The sequence below is a fragment of the Bos javanicus genome, chromosome 5, assembly GCF_032452875.1.
Source record: "Bos javanicus breed banteng chromosome 5, ARS-OSU_banteng_1.0, whole genome shotgun sequence".
Classification (NCBI taxonomy): domain Eukaryota; kingdom Metazoa; phylum Chordata; class Mammalia; order Artiodactyla; family Bovidae; genus Bos; species Bos javanicus.
Window position 1 is genome coordinate 6,368,339 of NC_083872.1, and position 26,088 is coordinate 6,394,426.

At 36.5% G+C, this 26,088-nt stretch overlaps 1 protein-coding gene across 7 annotated transcripts in view; it reads right to left on the reverse strand.

Annotated features, from left to right (window-relative positions):
* Positions 1-26,088, reverse strand: part of OSBPL8 (oxysterol binding protein like 8) — a 166,368-nt gene that overhangs the window by 25,900 nt on the left and 114,380 nt on the right. For all 7 annotated transcript variants that reach the window (XM_061415563.1, XM_061415561.1, XM_061415562.1 and 4 more), the window contains 8 exons: positions 20,002-20,072; positions 13,759-13,836; positions 11,880-11,981; positions 10,219-10,422; positions 8,757-8,841; positions 6,400-6,571; positions 3,554-3,791; positions 2,809-2,993 (listed from right to left, as the gene is read on the reverse strand). In XM_061415563.1, coding sequence (XP_061271547.1) covers positions 2,809-2,993; positions 3,554-3,791; positions 6,400-6,571; positions 8,757-8,841; positions 10,219-10,422; positions 11,880-11,981; positions 13,759-13,836; positions 20,002-20,072 — 1,135 coding nt within the window. The remainder of the gene's footprint in view (positions 1-2,808; positions 2,994-3,553; positions 3,792-6,399; positions 6,572-8,756; positions 8,842-10,218; positions 10,423-11,879; positions 11,982-13,758; positions 13,837-20,001; positions 20,073-26,088) is intronic.

Genomic DNA, 26,088 nt, shown 5'->3' on the forward strand with positions numbered 1-26,088 from the left:
CCAATATGGAAGACAAAATAACTTATATCAATCAAAAAGGTTTTAATCCCATCTTTAGACTTGAATCTCCCCTATTTGCTACCAACTGATTTTCCAGAGTTATTTAATAACTACTAATTTAATAGATAAAGAACAATTTTCATTTTAAAGAGACAGTTTTAGAAGCTATGACTCACCTGTCCCCTTGCCCTTCTGCTATTGCTGGAAATAGTAAAACACTGATTGTGTTGTTTTTCAGAAGTCAATCTGAGAAGTTTCATACATATACATACACACACACACACAAACATAGCAATTTAACTATTTATACTACTCCCTTTAAGCATGTCTAAAGGTCCAATATAGTGATTTTTGAGATAAAGTATGAGATGGAGGAGGCTAGGCCTAGGCTTGCTGACAACTGTGCAACTTAAAGTCATTGAACTTTTCGGGAGTTTTCCCTCTGATTGTGCTCTTCTTTTCTTGCTTTAAATTCTCTTATTATGAAATTTATTTAAAACTTTACATGCATGTAGAATACATAGTTCAAACTCCAAAGCAATATAAAAAAGTATACAGTCTTGCCATTGCCCCATGGCTCCATGTTCTTCCTACTTAACCTACCATAGGCAACTTTCTTTTAAAAATGTTTCTTTTTATGCACAGTTTTCTTAGAGCATAAAGAAGTAAATATAATATATAGCCTTTTTCTTTAAAAGGGAGAGGAAACAATGCATTCCTTTGTACTTTCGTACTTTGCTTTTATTTTTTTTTAACATACACACACACATAAAATCCTGATGATCCCTCTAAATCAGTCTTAGTGTGATAAGCTCTTCCTTAGTGTGGATATACCATACATTACTTAACCAGTCAACTGTGGCTGGACACTTGAGTTATGTAATCTTTTGCTATTTCAAGCCCTGCTGCCACAATTTTGTATGTGTATCATTTTGTATATGTAGACTTGTATCTGTAGGAGTTATTCTCAGATGTAGGATTACTGGACAAAGGACTGAATGCACTGACATAATTTTGGTAAATACTGCCAGGTTTCTTTCAAAGGCACCGTGCAAGTCTGGATGAGCCAGCAGCAGTCTATGAGCGCCTGCTGCCCCTCACAGCCTCCCCAATACTTTGTGTTGCCTGAAGTGCAATCTCTCAATTTGGGGAAATGGGCATCTCTGAAGATCTTATTGTGATTCATCGGAACCTGCCTCATATTTTGAGAGAGATAAGTTTCTAGGTAGATAAAAAAAGGAGAACTGAGGTACAAGAAAATTTAGATTTTTGGTCAATGAGATGGATGAAAAAATAGATCTTACTATGGTTTGAATTTGCACTTTTCTTATTTAAAGTTAAGATTACATGTTTAAGGAAGTGTCTCTATTGTGTGTGTTATCACTCAGTCGTGTCCAACTCTGTGTGACCCCATAGACGGTAGCCCACCAGGCTCCTCTGCCTGTGGGATTCTCAGACAGCAAGAGTACTGGAGTGGGTAGCCATTCCCTTCTCCAGGGGATCTTCCTAACCCAGGGAGTGAACCTGGGTCTTATGCATTGAAGGCAGATTCTTTACCACCTGAGCCACCAGGGAAGCCTTAAGAATCTGCCTGCAGTGCAAGAGACCTGGGATCGATCCCTGGGTTGGAAAGATCCCCTGGAGAAGGGAATGGCTACCCACTTACAGTATTCTTGCCTGCAGAATTCCTTGTTCCTATACTTCATTTTTAAACTTCCTGGTCATTTCTTCCATTCTTTTTTCTATTAAGTTATTGATCATTTTCATTCACTAGTTAAGAACTCTTTTTATTTTAGGGAGCTTAACACTTCATGTATGATTTAATTTGCAAAAATCTCCCACAGTTTTATCAATTATCCTTTGAATCAGCTTATGCTTTTTTTCCTTGCAATATTCATTAATAAACTAATTCACTAATAAACTGAATAAAGATACTGATGAAGAATCTAAAAATCCGGTCACAAGGCCAGAACCTTGTATCTCAGAAAACACAGCGCCTTGAAACTGCTGCTGGAATGGGGGCAGCAGGTGGAACCTTGAAAAGTATGGTTCTTCAAGAAACTGCTGGGAAGGAGGCAGGCAGATCCTCCTCTACCTCCTTCAGGCCTGCCTTTTTCAGAATTACACCCAGGATCAGCTGGCAGGAAGAAAAACAAAGGGAGTGGGGATTTATGCCATGAGCCAGCAATTGGCAGGGTGTTCCAGATGCAATAAGCTGCACACGCCTTATTGCGTACAGAGAGGATAGCACAGACACAAGCAGAAGCCCCAGCACAGGACCTGCACGAGGACTCAGGTGAGGAGAACACAGAACGCCAACCAGCTCTCCCTGTGCTGGGTTAGCACACGGGTCAGGGAGCCTGTGATGGCAGTGCTGTCAAGGCAGAGGCAGAATTCCTGTCTTCCTCAAGCTTGCGATCACCCCATTTGACCTCATAAATAGAAACATCACAGCAAAGCATTAAACTTACTTCTTATTAAGGTCAACTATACTAGTGGTGGAGAAGAGAGAACAGGATCTCATCAGAGCTTGATTTTGGTACAGCATAACATGTCTGACACTCTGCGACCCCATGGACAGCCCACCAGGCTCCTCTGTCCATGGGATTCTCCAGGCAAGAGTACTGGAGTGGGCTGCCATTTCCTTCTTCAGGGGATCTTCCCGACCCAGGGATCGAACCCAGGTTTCCCGCATTGCAGGCAGACACGTTACTGTCTAAGCCACCTGGGAAGCCAACAACTGAAAACAGCACTCTGAAAAATCTCTAAAACCACGAAGCATCTTTTAAGAAATGAGAATTTACTTACTCAGACAGGAAATCTGCATGATAGTAGTAATCTGAAAGTTTATCCAGGAAAGAACGGGGTTCCAAAATAAATGTAGGCAGGACCACCCTGGATAGATCCATGCCAGGACGAACTTGTTTCAGCAAAGTCCAGATAAGGCTTTTATTTTCTTCAGACACAGTTTCTGTTTGCGATGCTTCCCCTGCCTTTTGCAATTAACAAATAATACTGAAATACCGTATTTATTTCAGAAGCATAGATATGTATGTAGATAAGACAGCTAGTGCAGAAAAAAATAATTCACTATAGGATTATTCCAAGCATTCTCAAAATGTGAAAACAATCCATTAGGCAATTAGTCAATAGCTATAAAATTCAGTAAAAGGGTAGTTGCAAGAGACACTAAAGTGAATGATATTTTCAAAGAATCCATTACAAAAAATATCATACTCTATTTAGACTATGTTTACTTCTATGCATTAGCAACAAGAAAGTTATAAATTCACACTTCCCTGCAGTTTACTTTGTATCTGGCAATAATATCAAGGAGTATCTTATTTCAAAAGAAAACCTGAAGAAAATATAAACTTTAAATTCAATATACTACATTGGCATTTGTATGAGTATATATATTTAGTGGTTTAAAATAAGTATTATATGCATACTATTCTCTTTTAGGAAAATAAGCAATAGGTTATACAAATATCTTCAATTACATCTATAAATTCATAGAAAATAAAAATCCTTGAAAATCACAAGCTGTTACCTCTCCGAGTTCTTCATGGCTCTGCTCAGTGTAGGTAGTCTCCTTTAAAGGCTCAACAGGCTCAGGCTCAATGTATGAGTCATCCTGCCTTTCTGATGTGTCTGTGTCACTTTCTTCACTTTTCCCCAACACCTCATTGTCAGACTCATCATGCTCTTGATCATTTTCTTTATCAGATTTATCAGAATACATATCTTGGTCCTTAAAATGCTGTCGTTCAATTTCACTATCATTTAACCTTAAGGGAAAGAATTATTAGCAGGAAGGATAAAGGAGGTTAAGAATATTTAATTTTTAAGTAAGAATGATATGTAACACTTACTGAGAATTTACTATGTGCTGGACACCATTCTAAGTGTTTTATATATACAGTTTAACTTACTTAATTGTAAAAATGCCCTATGAGATAAGTAAAATGATTATTCTCACTTCACAGATAATTGGGGGCGTAGAGAAACTAAAACTTGGAAAATATTAAAAGATGACACTCTGAGCTCTTTGCTTCTCTATCCTTTAGGTCTAAATTTTTCAAAACAAAAATTTTAGACTATTTCTTGCTAGACTTTTTTCTTAGTTTTATAAACATCACTTGAATGTTTGAATCAACCTATCACTTCTGGTCTAGAGAAAAACTTCAGGTCAAAACCACCAGATTTTCAAGTGAACACGAATTATGATTTTCTACCTGTAAAGGTCTCCAAATTCACTCATAGTAATTCCAAAAATAAAGGAGAAAACATATGAGGCAATTATGTTGATTTAATACTTGATTGATAAGTTTAACCCTGGAAAAAAATCCAGGAAGAATTAGAAATGGAAATTTCAGCTTAAGGAAATGAACTTTCAGCCTAAAATTGTTAAGCTGCTAATACCCAACCTTATTCTTACTTACATGATTAGGGTTGCTAGTCTGCGTAAAAATGAAATAATGAAACAAATCATTTCCAGAATCAAAATTTTTTAGAAATTTCTTATTTGAGAAAGTACCTATGTGTTTCATTTGTATAAAAATTTTATAAAGCTCTTTACAAATGACTACATGGTGCCATTATATATGACTGATACTTGAATAATGCTGAGATAAAAACAGGCCCTAGAAGTGCCGTTTGATTCTTACTTTTGTGTCTATTTTTAAAAATCTTCCTATGTTTAGATTTTAATCAGAGAACTCCTAATACAAATTCACTTTTTAAGAATACTTGCTATTTCCTTTCTTATCCTTTACAATCACATGTTTTTAAAAAACATTAAGTCTAAAATTTCTGTCTTTGCTTTCTTACCATTTAGTCTCTCCTTTACCCCTCACAGTGTGGTTTTTATTTTCTTTTTTGTTTTATCCTCTCTTCCCCTTTGGCAAGCTATCCAGTTTCAAGACTTCATCACTTCTATTTGATGATTTCCCGTGCTTGCTTTTAAATGCTCGGCTGACCATCTACATGTCCAGAAACCACTGCTTCTTCAACATGTCCAATATTTATATTATCCAATTACATACAAGGAAAAGAGACTCAAATTTTTTTAATGAATATATATGTGGAGCAGATGAATTTTTAAGATCCCCACATAAGAGTATTTAAGGATTACCTGGTATTCAATAACACCAGGGGAAGAGGCCCCCTCAAAAATCCATTCCTGTATAAGTTGCACCTCCCTCCCCGACATCCTATCTCATTCAGGCTCCTATACAAGGATAAAATAAAGCTACGCTGCTCAGTCACTTCAGGTGTGTCTGACTCTTTGTGACCCTATGGACTGTAGCCCGCCAGGCTCCTCTATCCATGGGATTTTACGGGCAAGAACATTAGAGTGGGTTACCATTTCCTTTTCCAAAAATAAAGCTATAGGTTACATTAATAGATCTACAAAGAAAGCTTGTAAAAGATCAGGTAACAGTAGTTTTAAAACAGAGTAAAGAAAAATAGTTAAAAGAAAATGAAGAAAAAAGTTCAGTTCCGATTACAGGGAGGAGAGGAGAGCAGCAGCTTCACTTTGAGAATAACCTCAAAGCTGATATCAGTAAGTGACTACAGAGAAGCCAAGGGTTGGGGCCAGGGAGGAAACGGGGAGGTCTATTTCTCTTGCAAAGCAACAGAAGAGATCTGAACCACAACAAACCTCTGAACCTCTTCTTTCCTTGGAGAAAATTTTTTTTACTATTAACTACAACAAATGCTTCAGGGGAAAAAAAAAAACCAAAAATATACAGTTCAAACTTGAAATACCATGTAACAGAAGAATTCCACAAACACCAGGTACAATAAGCCAAGTCCCATTTAAAACAAAACAAAAAAAATACTGTTATAGAACAGCAATAGAAGGATGAATTACATCTCATTTTTATGAAGCAAGAAAGGCTTCACATATAATATTTGAAATTGAGATTGGCCTTGAAGAAAACACAGGAGTATGATAGAAAAAAAGCAAGGAGGACTAGAAATTGTTCTTAATGGAGGGAACACTGTACACAAAGACAAGATTGCTAGTATGGTTGTATTTAGGAAAGAACAAGTAAGTCACATTAGTTGGAATCAAAGAACTTTCTACACTTCATCATAGCAACTAAACAAATTTTAAACCAGGCCACAGGGGTTTAATGGAGTAGGAAATGGTAACCCACTCCAGCATTCTTGCCTGAAAGAGCCCATGGCAGAGGAGCCTGGTGGGTTGCGGTCCACGGGGTTGCAAAGGGTCAGACACGACTGAGTGACTGAGCAAGCGCACAAAGGGGTCTAAAGCAGATGAGTTTCGGTCCTAAATACAATACAAAAATTCTCCGCCTGCCGACTGACCTAGTGAGTAACACAGTCTTGAAAATAATCACCATATTAGTGGCAATATCTACTTACTGGAAATTGTCACCACTGTGGAGATTGTTAGCACGTAATAAGCCATACAAAGTCACATGCGTGCTCTCTGATGAGATGCTCAGGTCATGTTCTTTTCCTTCCCTGATCATCGTACGTTTAAGAAGACTAGAACATTTCAAAGCCAACTCCAAAGCATCCATCCAGCACCTTCCTAGAAGAATGCAGATTCACAAGCAGTGTAACTCAAGGAACTAGAAAAACTAGCACCAACATAATTTATCACAGTTAACTTCTGAACATATTACTTCTCTCAGAAACATGCACTGTAATCCACTGCTGGGCATACACACTGAGGAAACCAGAAGGGAAAGAGACACGTGTACCCCAATGTTCATCGCAGCACTGTTTATAATAGCCAGGACATGGAAGCAACCTAGATGCCCATCAGCAGATGAATGGATAAGAAAGCTGTGGTACATATACACAATGGAGTATTACTCAGCCATTAAAAAGAATACATTTGAATCAGTTCTAATGAGGTGGATGAAACTGGAGCCTATTATACAGAGTGAAGTAAGCCAGAAGGAAAAACATAAATACAGTATACTAACGCATATATATGGAATTTAGAAAGATGGTAACGATAACCCTGTATACGAGACAGCAAAAGAGACACTGATGTATAGAACAGTCTTATGGACTCTGTGGGAGAGGGAGAGGGTGGGAAGATTTGGGAGAATGGCATTGAAACATGTGAAATGTCATGTATGAAACGAGATGCCAGTCCAGGTTCAGTGCACGATGCTGGATGCTTGGGGCTGGTGCGCTGGGACGGCCCAGGGGGATGGTATGGGGAGGGGGGAGGGAGGAGGGTTCAGGATGGGGAGCACGTGTATACCTGAAATTTAAAAAAAAAATTAAAAAATTAAAAAAAAATTTTTTAAAAATTAAATTAAATTAAACAAACAAACAAACAAACAAAAAAGAACATAAAATCCTTCCAGGATTTCTTAATGCAATTCTTCAGCATAATAAATGCTTTTTGCATTCTAAATATCTAGAAACCACTGGTAAATAAATAGCATTAATGCACATTAGGAAATACACTTAATCTAAAATAAGTGTACTTAATTTTTAAAAGTTTCTAATAGTATAATTTGAAGGTACCAAAAAGGTACATAAAATATACCTAAGAATTACGTTTCTACTAGGAAACAAACTAAAATAATATTTTGTTGTTGATAAGACATCTATCCCAGGTTTAGCACCTCAATTTTAAGTCAGAAAAATGCCTGTACAAATAATGTTATTGTCATATTAGTCAGGAGAAACATTAACAACTTAATTTTTTAATGTGTGGTTGACTATATTTTTTAAAATTTTATTTTATATTGGACTATATAGTTGGTTTACAGTGTTGTGTTTCCAGTGTACAACAAAGTGATTTAGTTAGACATATACAAATATCTCTTCTTTTTCAAAACCTTTTCCCATTTAGGTTGTTATAGATCGTTGAGCAGAGTTCCCTGTGCTATTCAGTAGGTCCTTGTTTGTTATCCTTTTTAAATATAGGAGTGTGTACATGTCGATCCCAAACTCCCAATTTAGTCCTCCTCTCCTACTATTTTTGAAACTAAAATTCAGAACAGTATTAGCAGAAAAAAATGCTAATTGCTCTAAGAAGTCATATATATTTGTTTCAAGATATACTAAAAAATCGGCCAAATAAATCATTTTCATAATGAAAATGCATGCATATGATATTTTAATTTAAAAAATAATCATCTAGTGAAAGGAAACTTTAGAAGGTTACATGACTTCCTAAGCTAAGATGGTCTAAACTATAAAACATAAAAGTTGGGGGGAAAAATCCATTATCAGTTATTAAGGTTTGAAAGATACCTTGCTCTCATATAAGTTAAAGCCTCCCTATGTTTGTCTCAGGAAGGAAATATTAAGTAATAAAGTACATAAGAGGAGCTCGCATTTGAATGTCTTACGTAAAGAAAAATAATGCACATGGTGTCTCATGTTAATATTGAATGATAAAGTATAAATATGATTAAATGTGCTTCTAAAATGACAAAACAATGAATTCCACAGAGACCAGATATGTCATGAAAGATGAGGCGGAAACTCCAGGCTGCTGATGTATCACTCAATTATACAATGCTTCCTTTCTATCAGATTGCCCTGTTTGTCAACCAAGTTGATGATATAAATATTCAGTGTTCTAAATAATTTATGATTATAATACCTTTATTGAAATTCCATACCAAAGACAAATTTCCCAAAGGAAAACACAGTCATATATGAAATAAACCCTTAAAAATGAGGATCGGAAAAAAAAAAAAAAAAAAATGAGGATCGAAATCCAACCCATTATTTCTATTTACCGTCTGACTCTGAAGTGGCTCGGATGATCAAATAACTGCTAGGTAAGGGCTGAGTTATGGATCCAACTGCTTCACCTTTTGGACCCTTAAAAAGCAAAATAACAAAATAAATGGTGTATAGTATTATGAGATCTCAAGTTTATATTATTCATTATTACCTATAATAAACTAAGTAAGGCATGGAGTATAATTTTTAAAAGCAAGCAAGCGTTAATTTCATGCTTCTTGAGAGCAAATGTCAAGTAGTCAGGAAAGCTTTCCTCTTCCACCAAACTTAACTTCCTTACCAGAAAACTGAATTTATAGTTAACACTTAATATTATCTCTGCAGATGGTTTACATATTTTAAAAAAGCCTAAAATTTAACATACTAGACCAAATTTTAATTTAATGGAGAATTTCCACACTACAAAAACTACTAGCTAAGAAATACTAAATTTCTGGAAGCCTAAATAAACAGCTGGAAATATAAGAAAGAGAGAAATGAACTTTTACTAGGTCTGGGGAAAAATAATTTTTTAAGTTGTCAGATCAAAGAATAAATGGATTTTAAGAAGCATATACATCAGAAAGTAAGGAGGAACATTTAAAATGAAAAAAGTAGAAACAAATCAATATGATTTCAACAAATCCTACAGTATCCCCTGGGTGTTTTCAAATGGCTTTATAATTTATGGTCCAGGTCCTAGAACCACTATAGAGTAGGGCCATGAGTCAAATTGCCTGGTTTCAATCTAGTATGACTCCAAGAAAAATTACTTAAGTAACTTCTTTAGGCCTCAATCTCTTTATCTGGGTAATAAGAGAAATTTGCATCCTCCTTACAGGTAGAAGAATTAAAAAAAAAGATTCCATATAGTATGCTGAAGAGTCCCTAACACAAAGTAGAAATTTACAAACATTATTCTGTTCCTATTCATAGGAGTGACCACAGTCATGCTTTTCAGTTATAAAAGCGTTAGAGCTCCATCTTCCAAGAAAGCTGCCTCTTAAGAGTAAATAAGACCACTCCTGTTTACAGGCTTCCAGTCCCAAGTTTACATCCCTGCAGGAAAGACCACCAAAAGAAAAGGCAGCTTCTGTTCTAGGGAGTCTGACAAATTGATCAAGAGAAAAACAGTCACAGTAAACCAGATACAATATTACAAGGCAAAGCTCCTAACTGCAAACTAAAAAAAGAGTACAAACAATCCACACAGGCAAGAGAGAAAAGGGTACAAAATAAATGTGGGAAACATTTTCCGGAGAAATTTTTAAGTCTGATCTTAAAGGTAAAATAAACTAAGCACTTTGGTGCACATTTCATTGTGGGCAGAGACGGAAGGAGGAACAATGTGACTGCAGACAGAAACAAAGCCCTAGCAGAGGACAGCAACCGCTAGGCGGTCACTCACTGATTTAGCTGAGTTCTACTTACAGATTGTCATCCTTATTTTTGCCTGGGTAACAAGTGCTTACTTACCTTCACTGCCCAAATAGACTGCTCCAAAGGATGGAAAAGTTTAAAACAAAAGCCATCCTTTTTTGATGGACGTTCAATGATCTCACAGGCATTCAGAAGGACTGTTCCTACCCATTGACCGTTTTTCTGGGTTTTATAGATCAGTAGCACACCAGGTTTCAACACACACCACAGTTTGGTCCAGCTCTTTAGGGTGCCACGAATCTACAAAAAGATAAGTTTATTTTCAGAAATAAAGGTCTGTTTTTCTGCTTCACAAGATACTAAATGAATAGAGGCAAACAGGGTGTTTTAATCTAAAATTTTCAAAAAATGTACATTTAAAATTCACTAGATGTATATTTGTTAAGCTACTAATTAGCCAGCACTACAAATAAATGTGGAAACAGCATGGCTGCTACTTCTGCTGCTGCTGCTGCTAAGTCACTTCAGTCGTGTCCAACTCTGTGTGACCCCAGAGACAGCAGCCCACCAGGCTCCCCCGTCCCTGGGATTCTCCAGGCAAGAACACTGGAGTTGCCTGCCATTTACTTCTCCAATGTGTGAAAGTAAAAAGTGAAAGTGAAGTTGCTCAGTCGTGTCTGACTCTTTGCGACCCCATGGACTGCAGCCTATGAGGCTCCTCCATCCATGGGATTTGCCAGGCAAGAGTACTGGAATGGGGTGCCATTGCCTTGTCCGGCTGCTACTTCTAAGGAACTTAAATTCTAGTGGGAGACTGCATCACATCAACAGTTTCAAAATAATCCTAACCTTCCTGGCCAGGTCAGGGGCCATTAAAATATACTTTCTTGGTACCAAGATCTGGAGCTTAAACACTTAGTAAGTAGAGCCAATATAAGTCCAAAGGTGTTTTCAGAATAACATGCAAGAAGACCTCAGTATTACTTCAACTATCAAGGAAATTATCACTAGACTCCCATTTTGGTAAGAGAACTTTCCTGACAGATCTCACAAAGATTTTAGTTTGAAGGCTGTACCTACCCTTGGGGAAAGAGAAAAGCTTTTCAGGGCTGGGGTGATTTTTAGGTGAAAGCCAGGTACTGAAACGTTCTGGGAGTCAGGGTCTTACAAAATCATTCTCAAAGTTAGCATTAGTCTAAAAAATTCCTACCAAATATCCTACAAATAACAGTGATACAGAGAATAGAGTGACTAGGATGATAGAAATGGAAATAAAAATAAGTAGGAATACCCAGAGGCTAAAAGAATAAGATATGGAAATAGCAATATGTATGTTTTTTTGAAAAATTAAAGCTTTTCAAATGACAACTTTTACACTAATTTTGTCTCATATCTTCATCAAAATGCATATACACCAAGTCTACAACCATACTAAATGAGAATTTGAACAGCAAACAGAACATTTCTTCACTTCACATTGATTGGACTATGTCCTGTCATATATATTACAAAGCTTTTTAAAAGCACTGCTATCCATATTTGATGTTGCTGTCAAGAGAGCCAACATTAAGGTTCCTGCTCTCTGTTAAGATTGGAACACAGACCTTCTGGGATACAATTAATGGCTTCTTCGTCAGTGAAAAAAATCATCCTAGAGTTGTTTTTGTCTCGCAAGCTTTTAGGCAGGTGCACTCTGGGCTTTCCTATGCCAGTTGGTAAATATCCAGCAATTTGAATTCAAGACAATACAAACTGACCTTCAACCAATCAGCCATAACAATAACAGAAGGATCTGTGATTGTACTGAGTAACTCCTTTGTGGCTCTTTTCTTTTCTTCTCGGTAATTTTTCTTTTGTACCTATTTTACATAAATAATAGAAAAATAAAAAACTTCATTAGAAACAGGCAATTTCTTTTCAATTTTTTAACTTTATGGAACGTAAAAATTTTACAAAATAAAAATTTAAACCTCTTTTAGAATTCTAGCATCTTAGGACAGAAGAGCTTTTTTTTTTTTTTTTTAAAGAATTTTAACCCTTTTAAAGTTACACAATACATGAATATGAACTCATGGTAAAAATTGCAAACAACAAAAGCTAAAAACCATTTTTAATATACCCTCTCCTATTCTGATCCCCAGAATTGATCACTGTTAACCTTCAGGAAAACACTGTAACGTTGAGGAAACACTATACACTCAGGTCTTTTCAAATACATAGCTTTTGTGTTTGCTTTTGCTTTTTCTAACACATAAAAAAAGGTTCTCCAATATTTCTTGGAGTATTTCAACTCTATTTCCATTCCTTGCCTACCTCATTCTTTTAACTGCTACAAAGATTCTTCCTATGAATAAAACAATAAGAGGTAACATTTACTGGACACCTTCTGTGTACCTGTCCCTACTGTTAGCACTTTACATGTACTACCACATTTAATACTTACAATAACCTTGAGGAGTAAGACTATAATTATCCTTATTCCCTAGATGAGAAAACTTGATACCCAGAGAGTAAACTGCTCAGTGTCACATCGCTAAGTAAGTCGTGGAAGCAGAATGCAAACAGAAGCAGACCGGCTCTAAAAGACATGTCTGAACCACCATGCTATACTGCTTCTGTAATGTTTCTTAATATACTCTCTGGCTGATGGTAATCTACTCTGTTGTCAGTTTTTCATACCACAAACAATGCTATAACTACTTAGGATGGACAATCTTGCTCTCTTTCCTGACACTAATACATAAGATATAAATAATTAAGAAACCACAACAGTGAAATTAATACATTCAAATTATCAAAGTTTTACCCTTCCTAAGTCACTTCTGAGATAATCTGGGAAAGCAGCAGTGGGGCAGCCTTATTATTTATTACTTTGCATTGCTTATGAATAGAAGATAACCTATCAGTGATTTTTCTTAAAGTAAAACACAAAATTTTCCTAGTTGCACTTAATGGTAAAGAGACTACATACACACAACAAAATTTTAATAATTATACAGTCAAAAAAAATTTAGACTTTGGTCTTTATTAATGTGCATAAGCGAATTAACAGATTTAATATATGATTATAAATGTAAATACATATGGGATCAGATATGGAAAAGAGGAGGGGGGTGGCAAAACAGACTGTATGGGAATCAAGAATCAATCAGAAAGCACGAGCTCCTTAAGCTCCAGGGTCTGTGGCCATTCTGGAAGGCAAGTCCGGTATTACCTATTTCTTAAGGGAAGCTAAAAGCCTGGACCTGTAATTGTTGGCTCAAATTTTTAAAACATTGTGTAGGTCAAACAAAATGTATCTACCTGTGGACCAAATTCAGCCCATGACCTAGCAGTCAGGAAACTCTAAGTTCAAAGGGCAGAGAGCTTCCCATCAGGAGTTCCACAGCACAGCGATGTGCTGGACTCAGGCCCAACTGTGCAGACATCCCGTCCTCAGCCCCCATCCCACGGAGGGCAGAGCAGCGCTGGGACGTCATCAGAAAGCCTTTTCAGCTGACTCCAGCATGCCACGCAAACACAAACATTAACAGTTTTTTTTTTTTCCTTTAGGAATACAAATACTTCTTTATTAGCCTACTTTCAAAAGCACAGGTAAAGCGTAACATTAGTTATAAAATAACTGTGGAAACTAACCTTGAGAGATTCCTTTTTTGTAAGCTTGCTTGAAGCTGAACTGTCTTTCTCTGAGCCATTATAAAGTTTAGATTCAGACTGAAACCACACAGACAGGAAGAAAAGAGAAATAATAATTAAAATTGCCACTTATTCTCCACATACACATGGCACATAAAACTGATATTCAAATTATGTTTGTGACCTTCCCATTCATTACTGTGATTTTAGGCAAATATCAATTTTCAAATACTGATTTTTCTTATACAGTATTTGGGTTTGAAAACTAATCCACATTAAAGCCACAGAAACACAAAAATAAAAACTTGTCAGTAAATCAGCGTACAACGTAAGGTTAAACAAGATCATTTGAAATTCTCTGCATTCTGTTTTCGGAGAAGGCAATGGCACCCCACTCCAGTACTCTTGCCTGGAAAATCCCATGGATGGAGGAGCCTGGTGGGCTGTGGTCCATGGGGTCGCTAAGAGTCCGACACGACTGAGTGACTTCACTTTCACTTTTTACTTTCATGCATTGGAGAAGGAAATAGCAACCCACTCCAGTGTTCTTGCCTGGAGAATCCCAGGGACGGGGGAGCCTGGTGGGCTGCCGTCTATGGAGTCGCACAGAGTCGGACACGACTGATGTGACTTAGCAGCAGCAGCAGCGTTCTGTTTTTCAGAATACTTCTAAAGAATATAGTTATTTTATACAAAATAATTCTCAAGGCAAGCATATCCAAAGCAGTGTAATTTTTTAGACTGAAATATTCTAAAACCCAAAAAACTAGCAAATTGCTGCAAACACTGCCCTGTTACTACTCCTTCTTCAAAGGGAGTAAATACAAACATCTTCAGGAACTAGAACTGAAATACCCTCATTTGTATAGTGTTTAAAAAACAGAATTCCCAGCACTTCTTTCTAACTATCCAGTGCCTCGAAAAATAAATATTAACGCCTCAAACTTGTTTTCTGATTTTGCTTATACTTGATATTTCAGTTTGATCCTTGTAAGAATCTTGAAAAACAGGCATAACAAGTGGTTTTATCTCCATTTTACAAATCATGAAAGGGAGGCTCATGGACATTGATTTTCTAAATAATCAATCAATAGCAGGGATCAGAACCTAGTGCTGTTAATCCAGTCCTCTTTCAAGGAGACTACTTTCTTCTACCAGAGTAGAAGAATATAAAACTAAAAGCTGCTTCTATAAATACTGGAACAATAAAATTGAACATAATCCTTCACTGTCCTATGAATTTCATTTTTATCTATTGTTAGACAAGGTAGAAGGTACTTCAAGTTCACAGCATTACTCCTAGGGCCAAGAAAGTATATGGGACTTGATTTAAATGGTAGCTTTCAAGTGTTTAAATGGCCAGATCTGTATAATATCACTAGATGTGATCAAGGAGGAAGAACATTGGGAAATAAACTCCCTCACTCAATTTTAAGATCTATGAACACAAGGACCATGCTTATTCAACCATTGCAGCCAGATAGCACCTGGGGTAATTTGGGCTTTGCAGGTGGCGTGAGTGGTAAGAACCCACTTGCTAATACAGGAGACTTAAGAGACCTGGATTTGATCCCTGGGTCAGGAAGAACCCCTGGAGAAGGGCATGGCAACCCACTCCAGTATTCTTGTCTGGAGGATCCTATGGACAGAGGAGCCTGGCAGGCTATGGGCCATAAGGTCGTGAAGAGTTGGACACAACTGAAGTAACTTAGGGGAGAAGGCAATGGCACCCCACTCCAGTACTCTTGTCTGGAAGTAACTTAGTAAAGCAAGGGCTCAATGAATACCTTCGGAATTATCAAAATGAAACTAGCATTTGCTGTTCATCTCTCTTAAAAATGCCTCTGCTATTTAGTACAAAATACGAACTATTATGCTGATGGTAAAATAAGTGGCTGAACTGGAAGGGAACTGTAAACTACACTCAATGTAGAAGGTGGGGATTAACCTAATTAAATTTTTGTTAAAGTTACTCCTTTGAGAACTGCACTTGAAACATTACACGGCTTACTTCCATGATGACAAGATATACTGTGATATCAAAACCATTTCACAAAAGTCATCAAGCCTAATAGGTCTCTGTCCTCTCCTTGCTGCTGGAAACTCAAACATGACACAGCTACTGTCAGAGGAATATAATGGTTTCTATGTCCCACAGCTTAATAGGAAAATGTATATTATAATGTACTTTTTAGATATTATTAAGTAAAGAATTTCCATAGTGTTAACTTAAAAGTTAGTGAAAATGAACGGTTGTTTGACTCTTTACCAAGTACTGTAATAAATACTTTATGTGTTCTGCCTCTTTTAATCCTAAAAGCCACCTTATGAGACAGTAGTCGTTTCTTCTTCTGCTAATCAGGAAACTAAGACTAACAGATTAAATAACTTTCCAAAGTCACAGAGCCATAAACAGATGATCTGGGATTTGGACTCTGGTGTGTGCCTAATTCTCAGTCTCATGCTCTTAGCCCTCTCACCACATTTATTGCTCATCTTTTTACAACTATTCATATAGAATCTCAGACTCAAATTTAAGACTTGTCTTTATGAACAACAGGAAATCTATTTCCCTAGACATGGCAAGACTGGCTTGGAGGTTCCTAAATGATTCTGGTATCTAAGGGACCAGTAGGCCAAATGGCTACACCAAGAGCTTGCTAAATGACAGCACACGTACTTCAAAAAATCCTGCCAAACAGTGTAGCTAGTTTGGGGGAAAGAAAAGAAATCCAGTGACCAAGTTCTATATTCTTTTCAACGTAATACTAAGTCTCATGAACCAACAAGTTATCTTTTAAATATCAAGAATCATAAACTGTTTTTATTGGAAATATTTTATTAAACTAAGTTTCCTTCTTTGATAACCTTACTGACCACTGTCTTAATGACGACACATTATGGGCTGTGTGACTATGGGAAGATATTCTCTTCCAGTCTTAATTGCCTTATTTATAAAATAAGGATATTCCTACTAACTCCTAGCGCTGCTTTGGTAATGAGGCAGTGTACACGTGTTTAACACAGTACTTGATATGTATTGAATAGTTTCAGATTTGTGACTATCTCCTAGACTGCAAGTGTTGACAGAAATATAATCTTCAGATAAATGGAACATTAACATAACTGGAATACTTTCAACTTGCTTTGAAAACTAAAATACTGTAGACATAAGAATAATAGCAATTATGATGTTACTATGATTCTATCAGATATTTTGATTTGGAAAGGTATTTTTTTTAATATCCAGGTAAACATATTTTTTACAGCAAGTGATACATGACTTAGCAAACCTACAGGCAAGGAGACTGATGACTGGAGAATCAAGTCAAAAGATCTCAGCTCAGAAACTCCTTATCTTTGTAACAGGATTCCTTTTATCCCACTAGAAATATTATTCATGCTCGTAATTCCTTACATTGAGATAGACAATTAAAAATTTATTTAAAAATGCTAAAAGGAAGAAGAGATGATCTGATTAACTGCCTTCTTCAATTCACTCATTTACAGGATGCATAAGAAACAGGAACTGCTTTTATTTCTAAAATGGTGGGGGCTGAGGTAAAGAAGGGTTGTGCCTATTGGTCTCAATTATGTATTTTTAAGAAATAACACTTAACTGCAAAATCAATGACCTAAATGACAGTATTGATGCTTTTTGCATCAAATTCATAAAAGTATAAAGTTAAAATTATTTAATGGCCTCAGTTATACAGATCAATCATAGAAGGAATAACAAGATTTTGTTTTCCAAAGTTACTTGGGTAAGAACAAAATCTTCATAATTCCATGAAAATAAGGCTTGATATAAATGCATACATTTTAGGATTCTTCCAAAAAGTAATACAGTAGGATATATGTTAAACTATTCAAAGACAAGCTAGTGACTGTATCTCTTAAGGTAACAGAATAAACTGAGATTAAGAATCAATAAGATTCAGCTCTTGGAAAACAGAACGAGTACAATTTTACTTACACTAAATAGTTACCACACCAAGAAGCCCATTCATTCACTGTAGCTCTTTATTCAAAGGAAGAAAAATGAGTTCTCAAATACCTATTATTAACCAGGTACTTTGTCAGGCACTTACAGTATCACAATCTGTGAGTTAGATTTTATCTCCCTTGTACAGAGAAGGAAACTGAAGCCACTGTGAATTCTAGCTCTAACACTTTGACCCTTGGAGAGCTATCTAACTTCTCTAAGCTTCATTTATAAAATGGGGCCAATAATACCTGTCTTCTAGTATTGTTAAGAGTTAAAATGACACTTAGCAAGCTCTTAATACAAACTAGTTAGCATCTAAGAAATCATAGGCAACGTATGACAATCAAGATTCAAAGTCACTTTTTTAACCTTAAGGTAGTCGGTGCTTGGTGTCCAGTAGACCTTTCTGAATAACAGCAATATTCTATATCTGAGTGGTTAAATATGGTAGCCACTAGCCACATATGGCTAGTGAGTTATTGAGATGTGGCTTGTGCAACTGAGGAACCAAATTTCTAATTTTACTTAAAGTTCATATACAATTCGGTGCTATTACACTCAAGGTGCAGTCTAGTTTCCTTGTTTTTCATTAATCCGCACTGCTTCCCTTTCCATGCTCCCTCTCCTTCCGACCCCTTCCGCTCCTCCCTCATTCTCCTGTTTAGAGACTAGGAGGCTGTGGCAGGCAGGGCCGGAGTTTAGGCTTCTGAGTAGGAATACCAATTAAACATACATTCACCAATGCTCGTATTAACTGCTTGAAAATAGGTTTTTAAAATTCCATAAATTTCACTGCATTTCGAACCATGGCAGAACCAAGACAAACTACCTCCTTGTTAAGTGAAAGTGAAAGTGAAGTCACTCAGTCGTGTCCGACTCTTTGCGACCCTGTGGACTGTGTAGCCCGCCAGGCTCCTCTGTCCATGGGATTCTCCAGGCAAGAATACTGGAGTGGGTTGCCATTTCCTTCTCCAGGGGAATCTTCCCGACCCAGGGATCGAACCCAGGTCTCCTGCATTGCAGGCAGATGCTTTAACCTCTGAGCCACCAGGGAAGCCTTGTTAATTATGCATCTTATATAAAATGATTAAGGCATTTCTCATGTGTTTCTCTTTGTATTTTATACATCAAAGTATGACACTAAACTCTCCTTATATACTTTTACCCATATTAAATATAGGATGGACTTTTATGTAATGAAAAGTTAAATGTGAATAAAATTTGTATAAAACATCATGGAATCCTCTGACTCAACCACTCTCAAGAATAGAACAAAAAATGTCTGGTTTTACAAGCAAAGCCTATTCTAAGAACAGCAGAGAATTCACTAGCTTAAGAAACAGATTTTCTTACAGTTATTGAAGTTTGAGTCCATAAACAAAAAAGCTTCTTCTGCTACTAAACCTGACCAGAAATAAGTCAAAAGTCAAATCCATGAACAAATTATAGAAAATCTAGTGAATTACAAACCCATAGGAAAGCCTATGCATCATCCAGTACTTCTCAAATTTGAATAGTACTCTTAGAGAAAAAATTCTCAACAGACCTAAGAATATATGTGTTAGTTGCTCAGTCGTGTCCGACTCTTTGTGACCCCATGGACTGTACAGCCTGCCAGGCTCTTCTGTCCATGGGATTTTCCAGGCAAGGATACTGGAGTGAGTTGCCATTTCCTTCTCCAGGGGATCTTCCCGACCCAGGGATCGAACCCGGGTCTCCTGCATTGCAGTCAGATGCTTTACCATTTGAGCTACTAGGGAAGCCCAAGAGTATATACAAGTACCCAATTTGAAAACTACTAATTTAGGGAACTCTGTCTTATTCTAAGAAACTGTCTTTCAGTTGCATGCTGCTATAGTAAAAGATATTTGGTCTTTAACTGTTAAAATGTACATGTTTTTGATAGTCATTTGAATGAACCCAAAACACTTAAAACTTAAAAAAAAAAAAAAAGAAACCTGACTGTTTCTCCAGATGGAAGCCTCAGACTTAAGTCTGAGATGTGTGCTGTGGCAGACATACCACAACAGTATCACTCAGGAGAGAAGCCTGATTACCAATCGGCTGTATTTCCGAATAACCAACGCTCCTAAACCAGCCCCAGGGGAATGTTCCTTTTCTCATAAATACTACCTGGTTTAGATATACCAACATGAACACATCCTGTAAAAATCTGGTAAGATTTTGGTGTTAGTCCACTCATCTTAAATATTAGAAAAATATTATGATCATATACTTGAGGACAATATGCTTACCTTGCTCTTTGACATAGAAAGTGAAGATTCATCCTTATTTTGAGAAATGTCTTCCTTTCCTCTTTCAAAACCTTTAAAAACATAGTCATTATTTCAGTATTACCACATTTGAACATATACAGGCAATAAAAAGCAAATACACATAAGTTATTCAATTTCAAATATACATTATACAATATTTGATGTATATCAGTGCAAGAAACCTAGATTCAACATACAGTTTTAAACTATTATAGTTTAAAGACTACTAAGGGGTCATCTCTAGTAATTCTTTAGAATAAATCAAGGCTTACAGAGGTACTGGTGTCTTTCCCTGAACCCATCAACTTAAGATAAATACCTCTTACCTCTGCTCATTCACTTGGAATGAATTCAGTGCTCACAGAATGTTTATTTCAGTTAGTTGTTTTCTAACAAAGAACCAACCCAACATACTTTTCATGCCCCTTGTCAAACTGGAAAACAACTCCAGAATTGGTGATAAAAGAAGACTAGGGAAATGAATCTGAATTGAAGGACAGACTTTTAAAAAAAAATCTAATAATGTGCTTACTGTGAGAATTAAATAAGGATGCCTAGAAAGCAATTAGCATAGCATTTGTGCACAGTATATATTCAATTAACATTGATCCTTAATATTATCATTGGCACTGACTACTGTTACAGAAATTCTAAAAGGATAAATATGAGTGCATTGGGATATATGCTCACATCTTCCCAATCATGTAACATTAATACAGCACTATGTATTCGTGTTAGTCACTCAGTGGTGTCCAACTTGTTGAGAGCCCATGGACTATAGCCTGCCAGGCTCCTCATGGGATTCTCCAGGCAAGAATACTGGAGTGGGCTGCCATTCCCTTCTCCAGGGGACCTTCCGGACCCAAGTACCGAACCCAGATCGCCTATATCGCAGGCAGATTCCTTACCATCCTAGCCACCAGGGAAGCCAATATAGCACTATGCCAAAAGCAGTTAGCAAGTTAGTGTTGTACGGGTATAATCAGAGAAATGCTAATGCTGAGATTCGTGTGGCCGCCATAAGTGGAGCAGTGCCCATTTTATTGAAGCTCTGTCTATTTTTGTGGACAAGTAGCATTAACTGTTCTCTACAACCATTTGTCCTGAGTCCAATAAAGCCTATATAAAAATGTACAAATAATCATTCATAGAACAGTGCTTAAAAAGTTACCAGCAGTATCAGTGCCTGAAGCATTTAAAAATCACTTCTAACATATCAGTGAGACCATTTATTTGATTTATATTAGCTAAAACAAATCCATTCTATTTTCTTAATTCAATGATTTTGCCAAACTTTTTTTTTTTGGTAATATGAAAAAGAAATCTTTTTGTTTCCTTCTCCATCTTTGGTACAGAGCAAGATCAGGCAATTTTAAAATTGAGGAGGGGAAAAAAAATCTTATTAAATCTAACATGGAATTTTAAATGAAACTTACTAGAATTTGAAACTTTAGAGTAAAGCAAATCGAAGTTACATAATTCAGCTTAAAAATTCTAAAAATATTTATTCAGAGTAATAAACATAGGCAATTCTTAATATTAATGAATTAACATTAATTATTTCAAAGATCTAAATATATGTATAAAAGAACAAAGATTTTCTAAAAATATAATTATGAATGGAAAAAAGATAATATCTTCCTTTATTTTCATAAGAACAAGACTATTCAATTTCTCCAGTGTGGTTTTGGCTTCAGATAAATGTATATCAATGCATTTATTAGACTAATAAAATGGCTACTTCACTGTATTTATATTCACATATTATTTTAACAACAGAACAGGAAATTAAAACAAAGTTATAAATCTGAACAGACTTTTTTTGAACATGCAAATATGTCTTGCAGAAAGTTTCAAATATTGGAAAAGGACACACAAAAACAAGACTAAATAAAAATCCCCCAAAATACAAAAAGAATAGGTCACTCATAAACCTAGGTTATGTCAGACCAATAAATGAATACCATTTTAAAAGATTTTCTATACCTCAAACTTGCAAATCATTATTTTAAAAGGTGGCCCTGATGACTTCCATATTATTTAACTGTATTTTTTTACTGTGACATTTATAAATAAAATCCTGAAGCCTACAATACATTATTGACCGTTATCAATAAAATGCAAGGTTTCCCCCCTGGCTCAGCAGTAAAAAGTCCACCTGCAATGCAGGAGACATAAGAGATCCAGGTTCGATCCCTGGGTCAGGAAGATCCCCTGGAGGAAGGCATGGCAATCCACTCCAGCATTCTTGCCTGGAGAATCCCACGGATAGAGGGGGCTGGTGGGCTAGATTCCACAGGGTCACAAAGAGTCAGACATGACTGAAGCGACTGAGCATGGCACACAGCACACAATACATTACTGACCATTATCAGTAAAATGCAGAACAGTTTCAGTTCATGACTTTTACCAAGTTTGCTCATTAGTGATATCAGGCAGTAAATTCTCTTCCTACTATCCTCCTCACTGCTACCACAAGATAGAAACCTACATCCCCACCCAAATGGCTAAGATTAAAAGGACTAGGAGCATCCAAATACAGGTAAGACTATGGCACAACTGGAACTCTATTCACTACTGATGAGAATGGCATAATCACTTTGGAAAGCTATTTTACAATATCTGCTAAAGTTAAAAGTACTCATATTCTAGAACAGAGCAATTCTGATCCTAGATGTACTAAACAGAGATGAATGCGTTACATGGTCATTAAAAGACAGGTACAAAATGTTCACAACAGTTCTATTCATAATAGCAAAATCTGGAGCCAACTCAAACGACTATCAATAGTAGAATAAATGAATCCCTTATGCTACAGTCACACAATGGAAAGATAAACATCAGTGAAGAAGAACCAATCACCACTACCCAAAACAACAAACGGAACACTGAGTGAAAAGAGCCACCTCTCGCCACCAAAAAAAAAAGCACATACCATATGATTCCATTTATATAAAGGTCAGGAACTAGCAGGAGAAGGAAATGGCAATCCACTCCAGGACTCTTACCTGGAAAATACCACGGGCAGAGGAGCCTGACAGGCTACAGTCCATGGGGTCACAGGAGTCGGACACGCCTCAGCAGGATAAACAACAACGAGCAAACCTAACCTATGGTGGTAGAGGCTGGAACAGTGGTTGACTTTGTTGCAGGAGGGAACTGACTTGGGCTGGGCCTGAGAAAGTTTTCTGGGGACCTGGGGCGTGGTCACACACGTGGCTGAGTGCTGCGCTGCACTTGGTTGCTCAGTCACATCTGACTCTTTCTGACCCCACGAACTGCAGCCTGCCAGAGTCCTCTGGGGGTTCTCCAGGCAAGAATACTGGAGTAGATACATAACTAAAAATTCAAAAAGTTGTGAATGAACTATGTGTAGGTTACGCCTTGATAATTTTTTAAAAAATTCATATGTGCTCTACTAGGTCGCTTTGGTCATGTCTGATTCTTTGTAGCCCGATGAACTGTAGCCCACCAGGCTCCTCTGTCCACGGGATTCTCCAGGGAAGAATACCGGAGTGGGTTGCCATTTCCTCTTCCAGGGGATCTTCCTGATGCAGGGACTGAACCAGTGCCTCTTGTGTCTCCTGCAGATGAGTTTTTTACTACCGGCACCACACTCTTTCCTTAATCTTCTAATTTATTAGACCGCTCTTGCTATGGCATCCTTTCTTACTCTATACCCCTTTAACATATCCTGCTCTGGGCTGATTCTGATTCATCCATAACCATGATAATTAAGAAGATAATTAACATAATATTAATGAAAACAATAAAGCAACCAATATCCATTTGTAGGAACACTTGCAATTTTAAGACACTTTGATAATTTACTCCTAATCTTTAAAATCCAGCCCCCCTCACATATCAGGTATATTCTATATAACTGAAAAAACTGAGGCTTACAGAAATTAAGTAACGTGACAAATGTCAATAGGTGACAGTATCAGCGCTAATTTAAACTCAGGTCTAACTTTAAAATTCATGGTGTTCTAGAATGTCAGAGTGCTTCTCGAGACTCAAGGCCAGCGTCTTCCGGGAGGCCGTGTTTAGACTGCATAAACACAGCTAGCTGTCTCCTCTGAGACACAGCACTTGGTACACGTGCACTACTCTATTTATCGCAAAATATTTCAATTGCCTGTTCTCACGTTCACGTCCCATACTTGACTGGGAGTTCCTGAAAAGAAGGGTCTCGCTTCTTGTTCATCCATTCAAATTTTGATAAACTGATCCAAAGATGAATAAAAATGGACTCTACTTTTACATGCAGTGGCTTTTTAAAATATGTGAAAAACGCATACTTCAGAAACATACATAAAGCATAATTTAATATATACAAAAACTATCTGCATAACCACCACCCAAATCAAGAATTACAGAATTGTCACCATCCTGTGAGAACCACCCCCTACGCCGCTCCATGCCATTCTTGACCCTATCTACTCTTCTTTCCCTCAGAAATAACTACTTTGACTTTTACGATTATGTACCAGCATGCCACAACTGGTATTTCATTCATTTTCACTGCTGATTAGAATCCTATTGCATGACTATATCACTATTTATCCATCTGCTTGTGTTGTTTCTAGTTTGTTCCTCTTACAAATATAGGTGATACAAATATTGTTGGCAACGCATCCCAGTATATCCATGAGTATCTCTAAGGGTTAAACCAGAAGCAGAACTCCTAGGCCTGAGTGTACGTGCGTCTTTAAGAACACCAAATTGTTTACCACTTGTTTATTTTCCCCCAACACTGTATGATAGTTCTCCTTTTCCCACATCCATGGTAACATCAATATTGACAAATTTTTTATTATTTTTGCCAATCTGTTGGGTGTGTCAATGGTAAATCAGTGAGGCTTTAGTTAGTGTGTTCCTGATCACTAATGATATTGAGTACTATCTCATATATTACCATTTTAATTTTCTCTTTGTGAAGAAACTCTTCAGTACATTAAAAAAAAAAAACAACTCTGTACTTTTTCTTGATTTATATAGGAATTCATAATGTTTCCCAAATATTGGTTCTTTGCCAGTTATATTTATTACAAATATCTCCCCACTCTATGGCTTGTCTTTTAATTCTCTGCATGGTCTCTTTAGATGAATGTCTCTTAATTTGAACACTGCCAAATGTAGCAACCTCATTCTTTTAACAGTTAGTGCTTTTGGGTCTTAAGAAAGTCTTCCCTAAATCTGTGGGAAAATAGCAGAAGATATTTTCCAGTAATATAGTAGTAAAACTTTTTCCTACTAATTCAATGGAATGTGATTCCTGAATAAATTAGTACACTGTCCCTAAATTCTTATTAACAGATGAAAAATGCTATCATCACTGATAAGATATAACTTTTTATATACCTCATTAAAAATTGGTTCAATAACGTTTAGATATAATAAAGCAAGTTTTATACTGCTTCAGCCTTGTTAAAATCAGATTACATACACAGTATCTAAAAATGTAGATTCAGTAAATATTTACAAATATAGAATTACTGCATTAACTAAATTGAACACAGCCAAGAATTAAGAAATTGTACAAGAAAAAAAATTCAGAGAAGTCAAAATATACTAAAAAGATCTAATTATATACTAAAGCTTCTACAGAGTGTCTGTAAATGTCTTTGTTCAAAGTTTATTTCAATTTCTAGGTACATGGACAAAGGGTACCATTCTATTTTATAACTCTATCATACAGAAAAAGGTCATACCAATTTGTTCCTTAAGGTAGAAGTGACCAAAAAAAAAAAAAAAAAAAAAGGGCGGGTGGATTTTCCTAAGGAAAATGAAAACGAAAAAGGGTTGTGGTCAAACCAGTAAAACAAACAAAGCTATCTTTAAATATCACTAATGTATAACCTCTCTTTCTCTAATGATGTCAGATAAAAACAAAATGTCCCAGAAAAAATTAAATTTTTTACTTTTAACTTAAAAAAGCCACTTCTTTGTAGTACCTAATTCTATTCAACTATTCTACCTAGCTGATAAAACATATTAGAAAGCGCTTTTGTTTTAATATTATTGTTAGTTGCATTAAGAGGACTATGGAAGCATCCTTATGAA